The 13,809-nt window shown below is 31.1% G+C and overlaps 2 protein-coding genes across 13 annotated transcripts in view; both read right to left on the bottom strand.

Annotated features, from left to right (window-relative positions):
* Positions 1 to 2,438, bottom strand: LOC128675656 (uncharacterized). Its single transcript, XM_053755211.1, has 2 exons — positions 2,297 to 2,438; positions 1 to 1,922 (listed from the first exon to the last, which is right to left on the bottom strand). Exons 1-2 carry the CDS (start codon positions 2,325 to 2,327, stop codon positions 1 to 3), a joined length of 1,953 nt encoding a protein of 650 aa, XP_053611186.1. The 5' UTR covers positions 2,328 to 2,438.
* Positions 2,439 to 3,119: 681 nt separating this feature from the next.
* The window catches only part of f (forked), a 108,633-nt gene continuing 97,943 nt past the window's right edge, over positions 3,120 to 13,809 (bottom strand). For 8 of the 12 annotated variants that reach the window (XM_053755203.1, XM_053755207.2, XM_053755204.2 and 5 more), the window contains 3 exons: positions 11,388 to 11,596; positions 10,915 to 11,093; positions 3,120 to 3,946 (listed from right to left, as the gene is read on the bottom strand). In XM_053755203.1, coding sequence (XP_053611178.1) covers positions 3,843 to 3,946; positions 10,915 to 11,093; positions 11,388 to 11,596 — 492 coding nt within the window. In that variant the 3' untranslated portion in view covers positions 3,120 to 3,842. Of the gene's footprint in view, positions 3,947 to 10,891; positions 11,094 to 11,387; positions 11,597 to 13,809 lie in introns of all 12 variants that reach the window. The other 4 variants (XM_053755209.2, XM_053755199.2, XM_053755201.2 and 1 more) reach the window with 2 other exon arrangements.

Genomic DNA, 13,809 nt, shown 5'->3' with positions numbered 1-13,809 from the left:
TTATATTTCCGCACTAATTTCAGACACAATTCCATCCCTATCCATACGCGTTACGCCGAAATTATCTATAGATTTTTTCTTTGAATTTTTATGTGTTGATCGTTCACTTTGTGTTGTAGTCTCACTCGATGACGACTCTTTGTTAGTGACCTTCTTCTTTTTTGGTCTTTTAACCTTATGAGTCGAAACTATCTCATTTGATGAGGATTCCTTACTTGAAATGGTGTTTCTAGTTGGTCGCGCGTAAGTTGATTTCTTTTCATTTTTCTCATTAGATGAAGACTCCTTACTACTGCCACTAGGAGTAAATGGTATAGTACGAGTGGTTCTAAGTTGTTTCAACGTAGTTCGCGTTACTTCAATCTTGGCCGAAGAAGCGCGAGCAAAGTTTTTGTCTTTCTTCACGAAACCATCAAAATAATCGATACCATCCTTAGCTATTTTCTCTTTTAAATCCTTGTCCAAAGTCAATTGTAGTTTCACGTAGACTTTATTCTTATCTATCGAACCCATATTTCTCCTTGACACAATTTCGCGATCTAATTTCCGTATTACCATTTTGCCGTTACACGAAGAGAAATCTCTACATATCTCCTTTTTCACCTCCGACTTTAGATTTCCTAAATCAACATCAATATTAGCAGTCAAGTCTTGTTTCAAATTTGTGATCAGTCTTGCTTTTATAGAATCATCCATATCGCTCTTCATTAGATATTGTTTTATAGTATGTAAACTCTTATCTATAACATCGTATACATAAGCTTTTAACCTTTTCATGTTTTCTTCTGGATTTTTATCTTTGTCCAATTCAAATGTAGAAGTTAAGTTTTTAAATATTTTTTTGGCTCTATGTTTTGCGGTGCTACCCGATTTGTTAATCGCTGCAATCACAATTTCTTTCTCACCACTACCATCTGATGTTATGTCGGAGGTGTACATAGCTGCATAATTCTGAAATGTATGATCTACTGTGTCATTCAGTCTCCTGTAGAAGTGCCTCATGAAGTGCTCGAGTTCGTAAGAACACACTTTAAAGTCAGCACATTTGTGCTGTTTTTTGTTTGATCTAAAATTCAATAAATTGTTATCATTAAAATTTATCACTTCCTGATCGTTGTACTTCACTAGTTTACACACGACTTTATAATTTTTGCTTATGTATTCCGAGTCGTTGATGATTGTAGTCAGAAAATCTTGAATCTGCTCAAAGAACATGAATAGTTTTCTCGCTGGGTTGGAATGTTTTGGGAAGTGATCCATCCATACTTTATTGTATTTTTGTCTTATTACGTTCCACTTGTTAGTCCAATCCTTGGTCAAATCTTTGTTTTGCGGAGGAACTATTTTGCCACCAGCTCGTATTGTTTCTCTGTATACATCACTGTTTATGTCATTATTGGCTGGACACTGACTGCGCACCATGTACGCTAACATACTATCTAAAGTGTTCACAACTACTTTCTGTGATTTAACCGAAACAGATTCTTGGATCAGTATGTTTTTTATGTGATCTCTCATCTTCTTATATCTTTGCACGTTGTCTTTAAAACCCGGTTGTTGTTCCCTTATTCTAAGTGCTTTTTTAGCATCATCATTTTCCGTTGGTAAAAATTCTATTATAGTCGTTTCTTCATCACCTTCTAGTGTGACGTTATTGTCTTCAGTTGTTTTATTTTTATTAGTGCCTTGTTCGTTGGTCGTGCTATTGTCTTCTAGATAAGTTTTGAGACTATCTATTTTCCGTTTTATAAGTTGGTCAACTGTTTCTTTAGTCGTAGTACCGTTATCGTCAGCGCGAATGCGATAATTGTTGTACGCACTGTACGTGTCAAAAAATTTTTGCAGAACTTTAGCAACCACCGAATATTCAGGTTTGGGTTTAGATTCGATTTTTCCTGAGCTCCCGAGTGTTAGTAACAAAACTGGAATGTTTATAAGTATTAATATAAATTAGTCAACATTAGTTATTATTATATCATTAGTCTAGTCTATTTCTAAAGCCTCATATCGTATAACAGGTTTTTTAAATATTTTTATTACTATTATTATAACAAACAGGAATCACTTTTATATGAAATCGAATAAGAATATTGCTATTCAGAATACTCCTACGTATTATTGCTTAAATTGCTTATAAACCGTTTGCTATTCAATCTCGCAAAACTGGACGATTTTCGATGAAATTGTGTACACGAGTAGAATTTAACCTGGAATCGCGCACGGGGTACTTTTTATTCTGGAATTCTTGCAGAAACGAAACTATGAGGCGCAGCTAGTTAAAGATTTTAATGGTTACCGTTGAAGCCAATCACAGTCAAATACGCCATTTCCAAACTCGTTCCTTGACTTTATCCATTTTACGATGTTGTGTATATTCTGATTTTCATTGATAGCTTTTATGGTGCATTTTATTGCAAATTCTGCATTTCAAATCACGAGTTTATGGACTTGAGAAAGTAGCAACTGCTTATTTATTGTTGCTACACTCTTACATGTAGTCCGCAGATTTACCCCGCTGGAAATTTCCGTCTTATTTTATACACTAAGGAAGCATTTCTTCTTAATATAATATTAGATGTGATAATATATATCGTTTATAGTAGGTACATGTATATTACACAACATTTCAAATTATCTATGTAGCATATTTAGTAGTATCCTACTTGATAACATGCATTCTTCATGATACATATAATTTTTTAATAATATTTTGATATACATACTTTATAATGAATACTTATAAGTATTATTTCATTCTATTTTAAATTTTTTACGAAGTATATTTAAAAAAATATATTGTTAAATACAGCAAATAAAGTGATACGGCATGAACCTCTATGGCGCGGTAATAGTGACGAATTTGCAATGCATTTGGGTAGGTTGATGTGCTGTTCACTATACGCTGTTTTCGCAAGAAAACATATACAAATTTATTTTCAAACAAAACATAATTATTTTCTTGCTACTATTAAAAAACCATGCTAATTTACAAGCATATATTTTTATAGTACAACTATACTGTGTGTGTGTCTTGTTTTTTCACTTCACTGTTATGAATTAACATAGATTTCGTGACCTAAGAAACACTTATTGTTGTGGACATATAAAAAAAAAACAAATAAAGCAACAGCATTTATTAACAACATTATATATTCCGATTGTCGTACATAACTCACACATGTTTAATAAAGTAGACTAACGTAACGGCAGAAGCCCACTGACAAGCTTAAACCTAGTATTGCAACGAAGGCATCACGTTTCATAAAAAAAAAAAACTTAAATAATTAAATATATTTCTTTTATAAACATTTTGGCTTTTCAGTAAATTAAAAAAGTTAAAGCCGATTGCAGTATTCTTTTATTCATGTTATTAGATTGCAAAAATATAATAAAATACACTACCAAAAATAGATTTACATTTTTACATGTCGCACTTAAATATTCTAAGTAGAAAATAAAACGTATTTCTTTGTAATGACATTATTATTAATTCATAATTCTCAGAATACGTTCCAGTATTTTTATTAGACATATTAAAATGTACCAAAGACACTAAAATAAGTTTCCCAAAAACATCAAATATCATTCACAAAATCTCATTCGTAATGTCACGGTCATTAATATCAATGTAAGTCATCAATAAATCTGTCTAAATTAGTAAAATCACTAATTATTTCTCTATTACAAAAGAAAAACATGGTCTGTTTAAAAAAAATAAGTATTTTAAATGGTTCCAATTTCATATTAATTTTCTTTTTAACATAACATTAGAAATTAATTACATACAGCCTATGGCCTTTGTCACTCGAGTACTTAGACCTTTATTTAGCCTATTTTTATAACTATTCAAGAAGATTGAGTTTACTGTTCGTCTTACGCAGTTGTGCGCGCCAAGGTATTATTTTTGTGCTGTCTTCTTCTTCTTCGTGCTTCCCGTTCGAGAGACCTGAAAATTAAAAACATATTTTATTGAACTCTGTCTTATTTTATTTGTTTATTAAACTCGTCTATGGAATATTTTGGTAGGCATTTAATTACCCAAATTAATTTGATATAATAAAATATCTAAATAAATTAATAAATCTATAAATAAAAATTATAGCAAAAATATGAATATGTTGGAATATCCAAATAATAAAAACTAACAATATTCCATATTACGTCAATTGGATGGCTAAAAACATAATTGAACATCAAAATTTACAAGAATCTTAGCAAAATTGCTAGCATGATGTTGAGAAATAGGCTGCAGCTGAAAAAAATTACAGAAAAATAAATTGTTAGAAGATTGAAAAGACTATAGCAAGACAGTATGAAAATGTATAATAAATGACTTGTAACCCACTATTAATTACTAAATCATCTCGTACAAACTTAGGATCTCTGTTTACAACATAAAATAATTATTAATTGATTTGTTAATAAAATAATTTAAAAATACTTTAATATATACAAGTCATTACTATGTGTAAGATATGAAGAAGAATAAATTAGAATATTTATGGACGATATACATATACATTTGAAATATGATTAATATTATTTAATGCACAATTTATTATTTTACACTATTCATATGAATATTAATATTTGTCAAACAAAATGTTTCGTGATAATTTTATTCAAACCTATTGTCTAAAATATTTTTTTACACACATACACGTTTTACTACAATAGGTTTTTCTAAAATCATAAATGTATCGAACGGTTTTAACTCAACATCGTTCAATATGTTTTCTTCATTTGACAATGAAATAAATAAGATAAATTATTATTAAAATGTATTGTGATATTATAAAAATGTCGATGGTTATAGAACAAATTGGTTTTTATAAATAAAACAAATTGGGTTTTATGAATAAAACAATTTGGTTTTTATAAATAAAACAATTTGGTTTTTATAAATAAAACAAATTGGTTTTTATGAATAAAACAAATTGGTTTTTATAAATAAAACAAATTGGTTTTTATGAATAAAACAAATAAGTGTTTTACTCGTATGATAAACATATAACGATTGTTTTTCCTCAATTTTAAACTGCGCCAATAAATATTATGTACATTTTATTAACGTATTATCGATTATTATATTAGATCTTTCAGATATTGTTGTACTTTAGAGTAAATTATAATCTTAATACAATTAGCGTCATCTAGTGATTCGAGAGCGCAAACTTTTTATTTACCTTGCTAGTCTGTGGATCTTGTTTTGACAGTTCCGTTCCCGGGTGTACGTCCTGTCTTTTTATCTTGAAAATTGTTATCAGTTAAGTACTGCAGTTAAAATAAAGAAAACTAGTTTCTCAGTAGTACAAATTCTTTTATTTCAACATGGTAGCAGAGCGTAGTTATCAAGATAAATCAGTGTAAAAAGAATATACAGTAAAGATACGAAAAAATATGAGAACACGATTGAGGTTATAGACCGGCATTTTATTGGTAACAAATAAAAAAATGTGAAGAAAACTAGTTATCAAAGTAATAATCATAAAAATGGCTAAACAAGCAAGGATCGAAGATATAATTTTACCTATTTTTGATGGAGCAAACTATTCAAGTTGGAAATTAAGGTTAGTAACTTTATTGGAATACAAAGAATGTCATGAGGCAGCCATTTGCATAATGCCGGCGTCTGTTGAAAGTGAAAATGCGGAGAAGGAATGGAAAAAGAAAGATTTAAAAGCAAGGACCATTATAATGAGTACAATATCTGATAAACAACTAGAGTTTGTCAGCGAGTGTAAAACAGCATATGAAATGATACTTAAGTTCGACAAAATGTATTTAACGCAGTCTACAGCTATGCAAATAATATGTAGAGGAAAAATTGAAGAGATTAGACTTAACAATTATAACACAGTAGAAGATTTTTTTGTGGATTTTGAAAAAACAATAAATGATTTTAAGATGGCTGGAGGAAAGCTGGATGAACCTGAAAAGTTAAGATATTTGCTAAGAGCGTTACCACCAAGCTATAGTTACATTGGGGATTTCCTAGATGTTATTCCAGAAGAACAAAGAACAGTTGATTATGTACAGTCTAAAATAAAAGAGAAGAATATGACTACTACTGAACCCAACAATAAAAACAATGTGAGTACATTTGCTACAAAAACTAGAGCGCAATGTTTTGTCTGTGGAAAAACTGGCCATATTAAGAAGGACTGCTGGCATGCACCGAAAAATACCCAAAGACAACAAACTTACCAAGGAAGACATAATTTTAATTCAAGTCAGCGAGGACTGCAGAGAGGTCACAGCAGAGGTGGTTCCTACAGAGGTCGTGGCCGAGGCAGAGGTCAAGGTCTTTCCAGTGGTGAATTTTCAAAAAACTTTTCATCAGAATCGTGGACGGCTCAAGTGTGTAATTCAGAAATTAATCAGGTAACTGAAGATACTGATAAGAATCATTGTAATAATCATATTGAAATTAACTGGCTTTTGGATAGTGGTTGTACTGATCACCTAATAAACAATGAATCCTACTTTTTCAATTGCATAGATTTAAAAATTCCTGTTGATGTGAAACTGCCAGACGGAAAAATGTTAAAAGCAACTAAATTAGGTACTGTCAAGGTTTATTTTGAAAATTATTATAATGTCAAACATGTAGATTTAAAAAACGTTTATTTTGTCAAAGGTATAAAGCAGAATTTGTTAAGTTTTTCTAAGATAACTAAGTATTGCACAATAGTAGCTAAGAATGAAAATGCAAAAATTTATAATCAGTCTAGAGAATTAATTGTTGTTGCTAATAAATTAAACGATTTGTATTGGATTAAGAGTTACTTATCGAACATCTATAAAAATGAAACTTATGCACATTCAATTGAATTAACTCACAAAGAGAAATGGCATAGGGCACTTGGTCATGTGAACTTTCAATATTTAAATAAGTTGATAAATGATAAATTAGTAGATGGTTTGCCAGATAAGATTGAAAACACGGAAATGAAATGTTCAAATTGTATTAAAAGTAAAATGTCTAATGTACCTTTTCAAAATAATAGGAAAAAGACTACTGAAATTTTGGAATTAATTCATACCGATTTGAATGGTCCGCATAACACAACAGGATATGGCGGTGAAAAATATTTTTTAACATTTATTGATGATTATAGTAAGTGTACAAGAATTTTCTGCATTAAAAGTAAATCTGAAACTGCTAATTGCTTTATAGAATTTGTAAATTTAGTAGAAAATAAATTTAATAAAAAAGTTAAGAAATTACAGTGTGATAATGGCAAGGAATATTTAAATAAGGATATATATGCTTTCATACAGCAAAAGGGTATAGAATTGTTACCATGCCCACCCTACGTCCATGAATTAAATGGAGTAGCGGAAAGATATAATAGATCTGCTATGGATATAGGTAGATGTTTAATGAGAGAAGCTAAAATTCATAGAAAATATTGGCCAGAAGTAATAAAAACAGCTGCATACTTAAAAAATCGAACAATTGCAAATACAGCTGAAAATAAAACTCCTTACGAAATATTTTTTGGAATAAAACCTAATGTAGGACATTTAAAAATTTATGGCAGTAGAGTTTTTGTCAGGGTTCCTGAAGTTTTAAGAAAAAGTAAATGGGATGATAAAGCCCAACTAGGAATTTTAGTGGGTTATAATGAAAATGGTTATAGAGTTTTATTAAATAACAGAATAATTAATGCCAGACATGTTCAGGTAGTAGAGGACAGTACTAATTTAATTTGTTTGGAAAAACTTGATGATCAAAGAATGAGTGATAATAATTTAGATACTAGTGTGACTTTAAGAAATATGTCAAATGACATTTTAAAAACCGATTATGAAAGTGATGAAAGTTTTCAAGATGCAGGTGAGATAAAATCTAATAATGAGGATGAGGAGGATAATAATGATAATTTAGGTGATAATAGAGATAAAACTGTACCAGAAGAAGTACCTAAAAGAAAAAGAATCCCAGTGGCTAGGTATGGTAATCCAGTTACGCATTATATATATGTAAACTATGTTGATGCAAATGTACCAAATACATTTGAGGAAGCGATGAACTCCTATGATTATAAAAAATGGCAAGTAGCAATGAACTCTGAAATAAATAGCTTAAATAAGAATAATACTTGGAAAATAGTTGACAAGCCAAAAGATAAAAAAGTTTTAGATGTTAAGTGGGTTTTTAAAAAGAAGAGCAATAATGTGTATAAAGCTAGATTAGTTGTAAGAGGATTCCAGCAAAAGGAATTCATTGAAAATGTGTATTCACCAGTAGGAAAAATGCAAACATTGAAAATTTTATTGTCGTACAGTTGTAAAAATAATTTATTTATTGAACAAATGGATGTCGAGACAGCATTTTTAAATGGACATGTAAAATCAGAAGTATATGTTAAACAACCAGAAGGTTATGAAACTGGAGATAATAAAGTTTACAAGTTGCAAAAGGCTCTCTATGGTCTCAAAGAAAGTCCTAGAGTATGGTATGATTGTTTTGATAAATATATAAAAACATTGAGTTTTGTTAGAAGCAACTATGATTATTGTTTATACGTAAATAGTGCAAGCAAAGATCCAATATACATATTAATATTTGTTGATGACCTTTTAATTAGCTGTAAAGATAAAAATAAAATAGTAGAGATAAAAACTAGTTTAATGAAAAGATTTGCAATGAAAGATTTAGGTAAAATTAAAAGCTATATTGGCATAGATATTGATTATAGTGATGATAAAAAAGTGATGACACTAAATCAAACAAAATATATTGAATCTTTGGCTGCAAAATATGATTTAGAATATGCTAAGTTGTATGATACTCCTATGGAGACAAATTTAAAGTTGGAACAAGCTATAGAAGTAGATGAAAATATAAAGTATAGAAATTTGATAGGTGAATTATTGTATATTAGTACAGGCACACGGCCAGATGTGGCATACAGTGTAAATTATTTGAGTAGATTTCAAAATTGCTATAACCAAACACATTACAAATATGCATTAAGAGTTTTAAAGTATCTATATAAGACCAAAGATTTAAAGTTAACATACTATGATAATGTAGATACTGAAATATTAGACTGTATGGTAGATTCTGATTACGCAGGAGATAATGTGGATCGAAAGTCTACATCAGGCTATATAATAAGACTTTTTGGAAACTTAATTTTTTGGAAAACACATAAACAAAATACTGTAACTAAATGTTCAACTTTTGCAGAATATATTGCTATGTCAGAGGCTGTAACAGAAATACTTTTTATTAGAAACTTGCTAAGTGAATCATTTGATATTAAATTTTGTGTACCGATTAAGTTGTATGAAGATAATTCAGGTGCAATATCAATTGCTAAGTTTGGTAACTTTACCAAAAATTCAAAACACATTGAAGTGCAGTACCATTATATAAACGAGAACTATGAAAATAATATAATTGATATTGTAAAAATAGATACAAAATTTAACTTAGCAGACATATTAACAAAAAGTTTAGATAAAACAAAATTTTTCAAAAACAGATATGAGTTTAGGTTAATCTAGTATAATTAGTATATACTTACTTAAGATTTCAATAAATTGTTTATATAAAAGATTTAAGATTATAAATTTAAGGAGGCGTGTTGTACTTTAGAGTAAATTATAATCTTAATACAATTAGCGTCATCTAGTGATTCGAGAGCGCAAACTTTTTATTTACCTTGCTAGTCTGTGGATCTTGTTTTGACAGTTCCGTTCCCGGGTGTACGTCCTGTCTTTTTATCTTGAAAATTGTTATCAGTTAAGTACTGCAGTTAAAATAAAGAAAACTAGTTTCTCAGTAGTACAAATTCTTTTATTTCAACAGATATAATGTGTTTTCAAAAGAAACAAATATAGTGCGGTTTATTTTGCTGTAAACCACTGTTATTAAGAGTGATACAGTTTTAATTTAACAACCAGAGTTTCACCATACCTAGTTAGTACTTTATTAATTAGAAATAAATTATAAAAAATATATTAGGAAATCACACAGATTGAGCTAGCCCCAAAGTAAGCTCGAGATTTGTGTTATGGGATACTAACTCAACGATACTATATTTTATAACAAATACATATATAGATAAACATCCAAGACCCGGGCCAATCAGAAAAAGATCATTTTCCATCATGACCCGACCGGGGATCGAACCCGAGACCTCTCGGTTCAGTGGCAAGAACTTTACCACTGTCCCACCGAGGTCGTCAAATTATAGATTTATAAAATAAGCTAAAGATACTTTCCTATAATGCTAAATACTATTATGCTGTGACTATATGAAGTTCATAACATGGCACACCAAATTTTTATTTTCATTTTTAAATACTTGCTTTTTTGACATGCGTCTTGCATGCACACAAAATTTCGTAATTTTCGAAGGTATAAGGTAATTTATAAGGTACTAGATTTGCCCATAAACTTCGTATGTGAGTAAATCCGTTTTCCGTTATCCGGAATTTCGGGAAATCCCTTCTTAGTGCTCCCCTACACTGTCCGGTAAGGAATACCTTACCTTTAAACGAATACGATACATTGTGTCGAACATGATATAACATGTTTTTTTCTACATTTACCATGCCTTTGATGTAAATCCTAAGATTTACCGAGCGAATAGTGGTAAAAGTTCGAATCGCAAAATTGTTCGGACTTTTATCATTAGGAGTTGGTAAATCTTAGGTTTTACTGGAATATCTTAGGATTGACCGTAGTTCTTGCTTTTACAGTAATATATATATATAGATTTATGTGAAAATTGAAAAGAAAAGTTTGACATACCATGATTGCATAATATTATACTTACTAATATGCTATTCACAAATGAATCGGCAATGAAGGGCAACCATGAATCCAGCGCTGTACAAAGCTGCGTAGCTGAAAAACAACTTAACCAACCTTCGTAACCAATGGTAACTAACCGTTACAATGGTCAGTGAGTTTCGCCTCCGATGGCGCGCGCATCGGTTGCGCGGGAGTTTCATAGCATAGAGTGATGTTGTCTATGGACACTGCGCGAGTGGCGTTGCTTGGGTACGAACGCCAGTCGCCGTTCGTTGATCCGTTCGTCTCTTCTACTTTTGGGGTGTATAATGATTGCCTGAAATTAGAGAAAGGTTGGAGTTAGTTATAAAATTTAGTGAAAAGGGTGCTACTTCAATAGTATAAATATAATATATAAATTAAACAGTACCTACCTAGGCCGCTCTAAAACAATAGACATCAAAGAGCATAGGTACTTAACCTATGCTTTCTTTTGTAATTTTCTTTTTTTTTTGAAGAGTTGTCGTTGAATAAGGAGAATGAGCTATTTGCGCATACATTGCTCAAAATAATGCAAATTATTAGATGAAAAAATATATTAAGAATACAAAAATATCTATAATAATAATACCTGAGTCTGTTCTCCGCTTCCTCCCTCCTCTGCAGCAGCTGCCTCTTCCACGCCGGGACTGCGGCCGCCCTCCTCCTCTCCGCCTCCCCCGCCAGCTCCCTCTCAAGGTCCCTCCTAGCCTTTTCCGCCGCTCGTCTGGCCAGCATCTGGCGCTTCCACGCAGGGATGACGTTGCCGGACGCGTCTCGCTCGGGCACCTGGGGACAACCCTACCGTCGAGCCGTCGTGTTGAAGAAGAAAGTGTCACGTGACAGAGGCTTAAGCTCTGTTTCAAAGGCACCGCTGGGTATAGGCCTTGCGCGCCAAACAGACTTATGGCGCGAAAAAGACAGAGCGAGTGGTGTTAAGAGAAATAGTGAGTTAAAGGCACAAAACCATCCATTCAATTCGCGGTGTTCGCGACATAAGTCTGGAGCGGACTTTGCAACAGTATAGTTACAAGTAGAATGTGAGTTGCGACTGTATATACAGATATAGTATCACGTCTTTAACCCTTACGGGGTGGACAGAGCCATGGGTTAAGGAACTTGTCGGCCACGTTTAGCTGTATGTCAGGTTTATAATATTAAATATTTGTTGCGATTTGACTATAACATCAAAATTATAAGAGTGTGAAATAAAAGGACCCGCTCTGTACTGTATATCTGTATATTATATACATGATCTTCACAGCAAAGCGTTTTCAAGTTAAGTACAAAATATAAAGCATTTTCAAATACAAAATGTAACTATTTTCGCTCGAAATATACCATTTTCCCAATTTCCTACTTTTAAGTACTTCTTAAATATTTTTTCTAGGCTACAATCACCCTATTACAGATCCAATTAGCCCCTAGCTCATAAAGTACAGTTGTTTATTGCATCTTGCATCACACGCGAGAGCCACGACCGTGAAACTGCATAACGGGCACAAATTGATTCATCGCCACTTGATAAGAAGTGTAAATGGAAAATTGTTTTACTGATTCCTTCTGCCAGATACATTTTTACTTTTAGTCTATGGTATCATACTGGTCTATTACCTCCATTCTATATCAAGTAGGTTCTACATGATTGTAAAACAGAAGAGCTATTGCTATGAAAGAAAATAGTGTTATGTAATTCCGTAATTAAAAATAAAAAACTTACATTCGTTATATACATAGGTACATCTAATCGACTAAGTAAGTAATTGTAGTTTTTCGCCGTTCTTTTAAATGTCGCCTTTGTTTCTTTTTTATTTTTTTTTTCTCTATTTATTATAACCAGCCAGAACAGAGCCAGTTATTTGTTTATATACTTTTTTTTAAATTAGACAGTATACACGTACCTACTTATAATCTAAAATTTACCATTTGTCTTTTCTCTATTCAGTGCACTTTAAGACTATTTCCTTTATGTCTAGTTTTATTACAAAATATTTCAATTATCTATCATTAAATAACACTTATATAATATTTCTTAATGAAAAGAAAAGACACTAGACTTGAATCAATTCAGGATTTAAAGTCACGAAGCCTAATTAAACAAATAGATCTTCTATTGTCCGTAACGTGAAAAGAAGCGAAAGTGCACTTTTATGGCTAGATGTTTTGAAATTTGTTTATTTAGAGATGCGTCGAGTCACGCTTTCGTTGGTCTAAAAAAAATTAAAGTCTGTCTTTATATTTTAATTTGCACTTGGTTGAATTTAATGGCTTCATCATGATGTTAGCCGCAAGTCATTCCTATATGATTATTGGCAACTAGACTTTACAGATATTTGCAGGGATTTTAAGACGAAATGTCGAAGAAGCTTGGAAATCCTAACACTAATTTATGATTAATATACCTAGGTATTTTATTTTATTTAAATAGAAAAAGCATTTTTAATCTACTCACGACAATTTTACAGATTATACTAATAACTAAACTACATATGATATTTTGGAAATTGTGAGAGAATTGTGTCTGAGGTAGATTTAGGAAGAAACAGAAAATGTTTTATTTATATTCTATCACGCATATAGCAACACTAAGATCCGAAATATACATTATACTTCTTTGTCTTCAGTATTCAAATCTAAATTAGTTGCGATTTTCATTGCTCCTTGATCCAATTGAAGTAATAATTGTTTTTTTTTTTTAATAGTAATAACGAACTGTGGATTAATACATTTTTAAGCGTACGCGAGGCCAAGCAATTCGAATGAACGATAAACATGTTTCTTTCTACGTTACGTAGTACTTATAATCATAATAAGATTTAATACATCAGAATGTTAATATTGACCCAATCCTTTTGTTATTAACGATCTGCGTGGCCATTGACATAGTACCTATATATTATAAAACTATGTAGTTGTAGGTATTAGCATCGTCATCACCCTATAAGTAACACAAGTCTCGAACTTACTTTGGGGCCAACTCAATCTGTGTGATATTTCCATACATATTTAGTTAT

The sequence above is a fragment of the Plodia interpunctella genome, chromosome 14, assembly GCF_027563975.2.
Source record: "Plodia interpunctella isolate USDA-ARS_2022_Savannah chromosome 14, ilPloInte3.2, whole genome shotgun sequence".
Lineage (NCBI taxonomy): Eukaryota > Metazoa > Arthropoda > Insecta > Lepidoptera > Pyralidae > Plodia > Plodia interpunctella.
This window is presented reverse-complemented; position numbering and strand designations above follow the sequence as displayed.

Bases quoted from the DNA above. Each gene is read 5' to 3' on its own strand.
- LOC128675656 (XM_053755211.1), bottom strand. From the start codon at position 2,327: ATGGCGTATTTGACTGTGATTGGCTTCAACG. The intron at 1,923-2,296 runs GTAACCATTAAA...TAAACATTCCAG, and splicing joins GACTGTGATTGGCTTCAACG to TTTTGTTACTAACACTCGGG.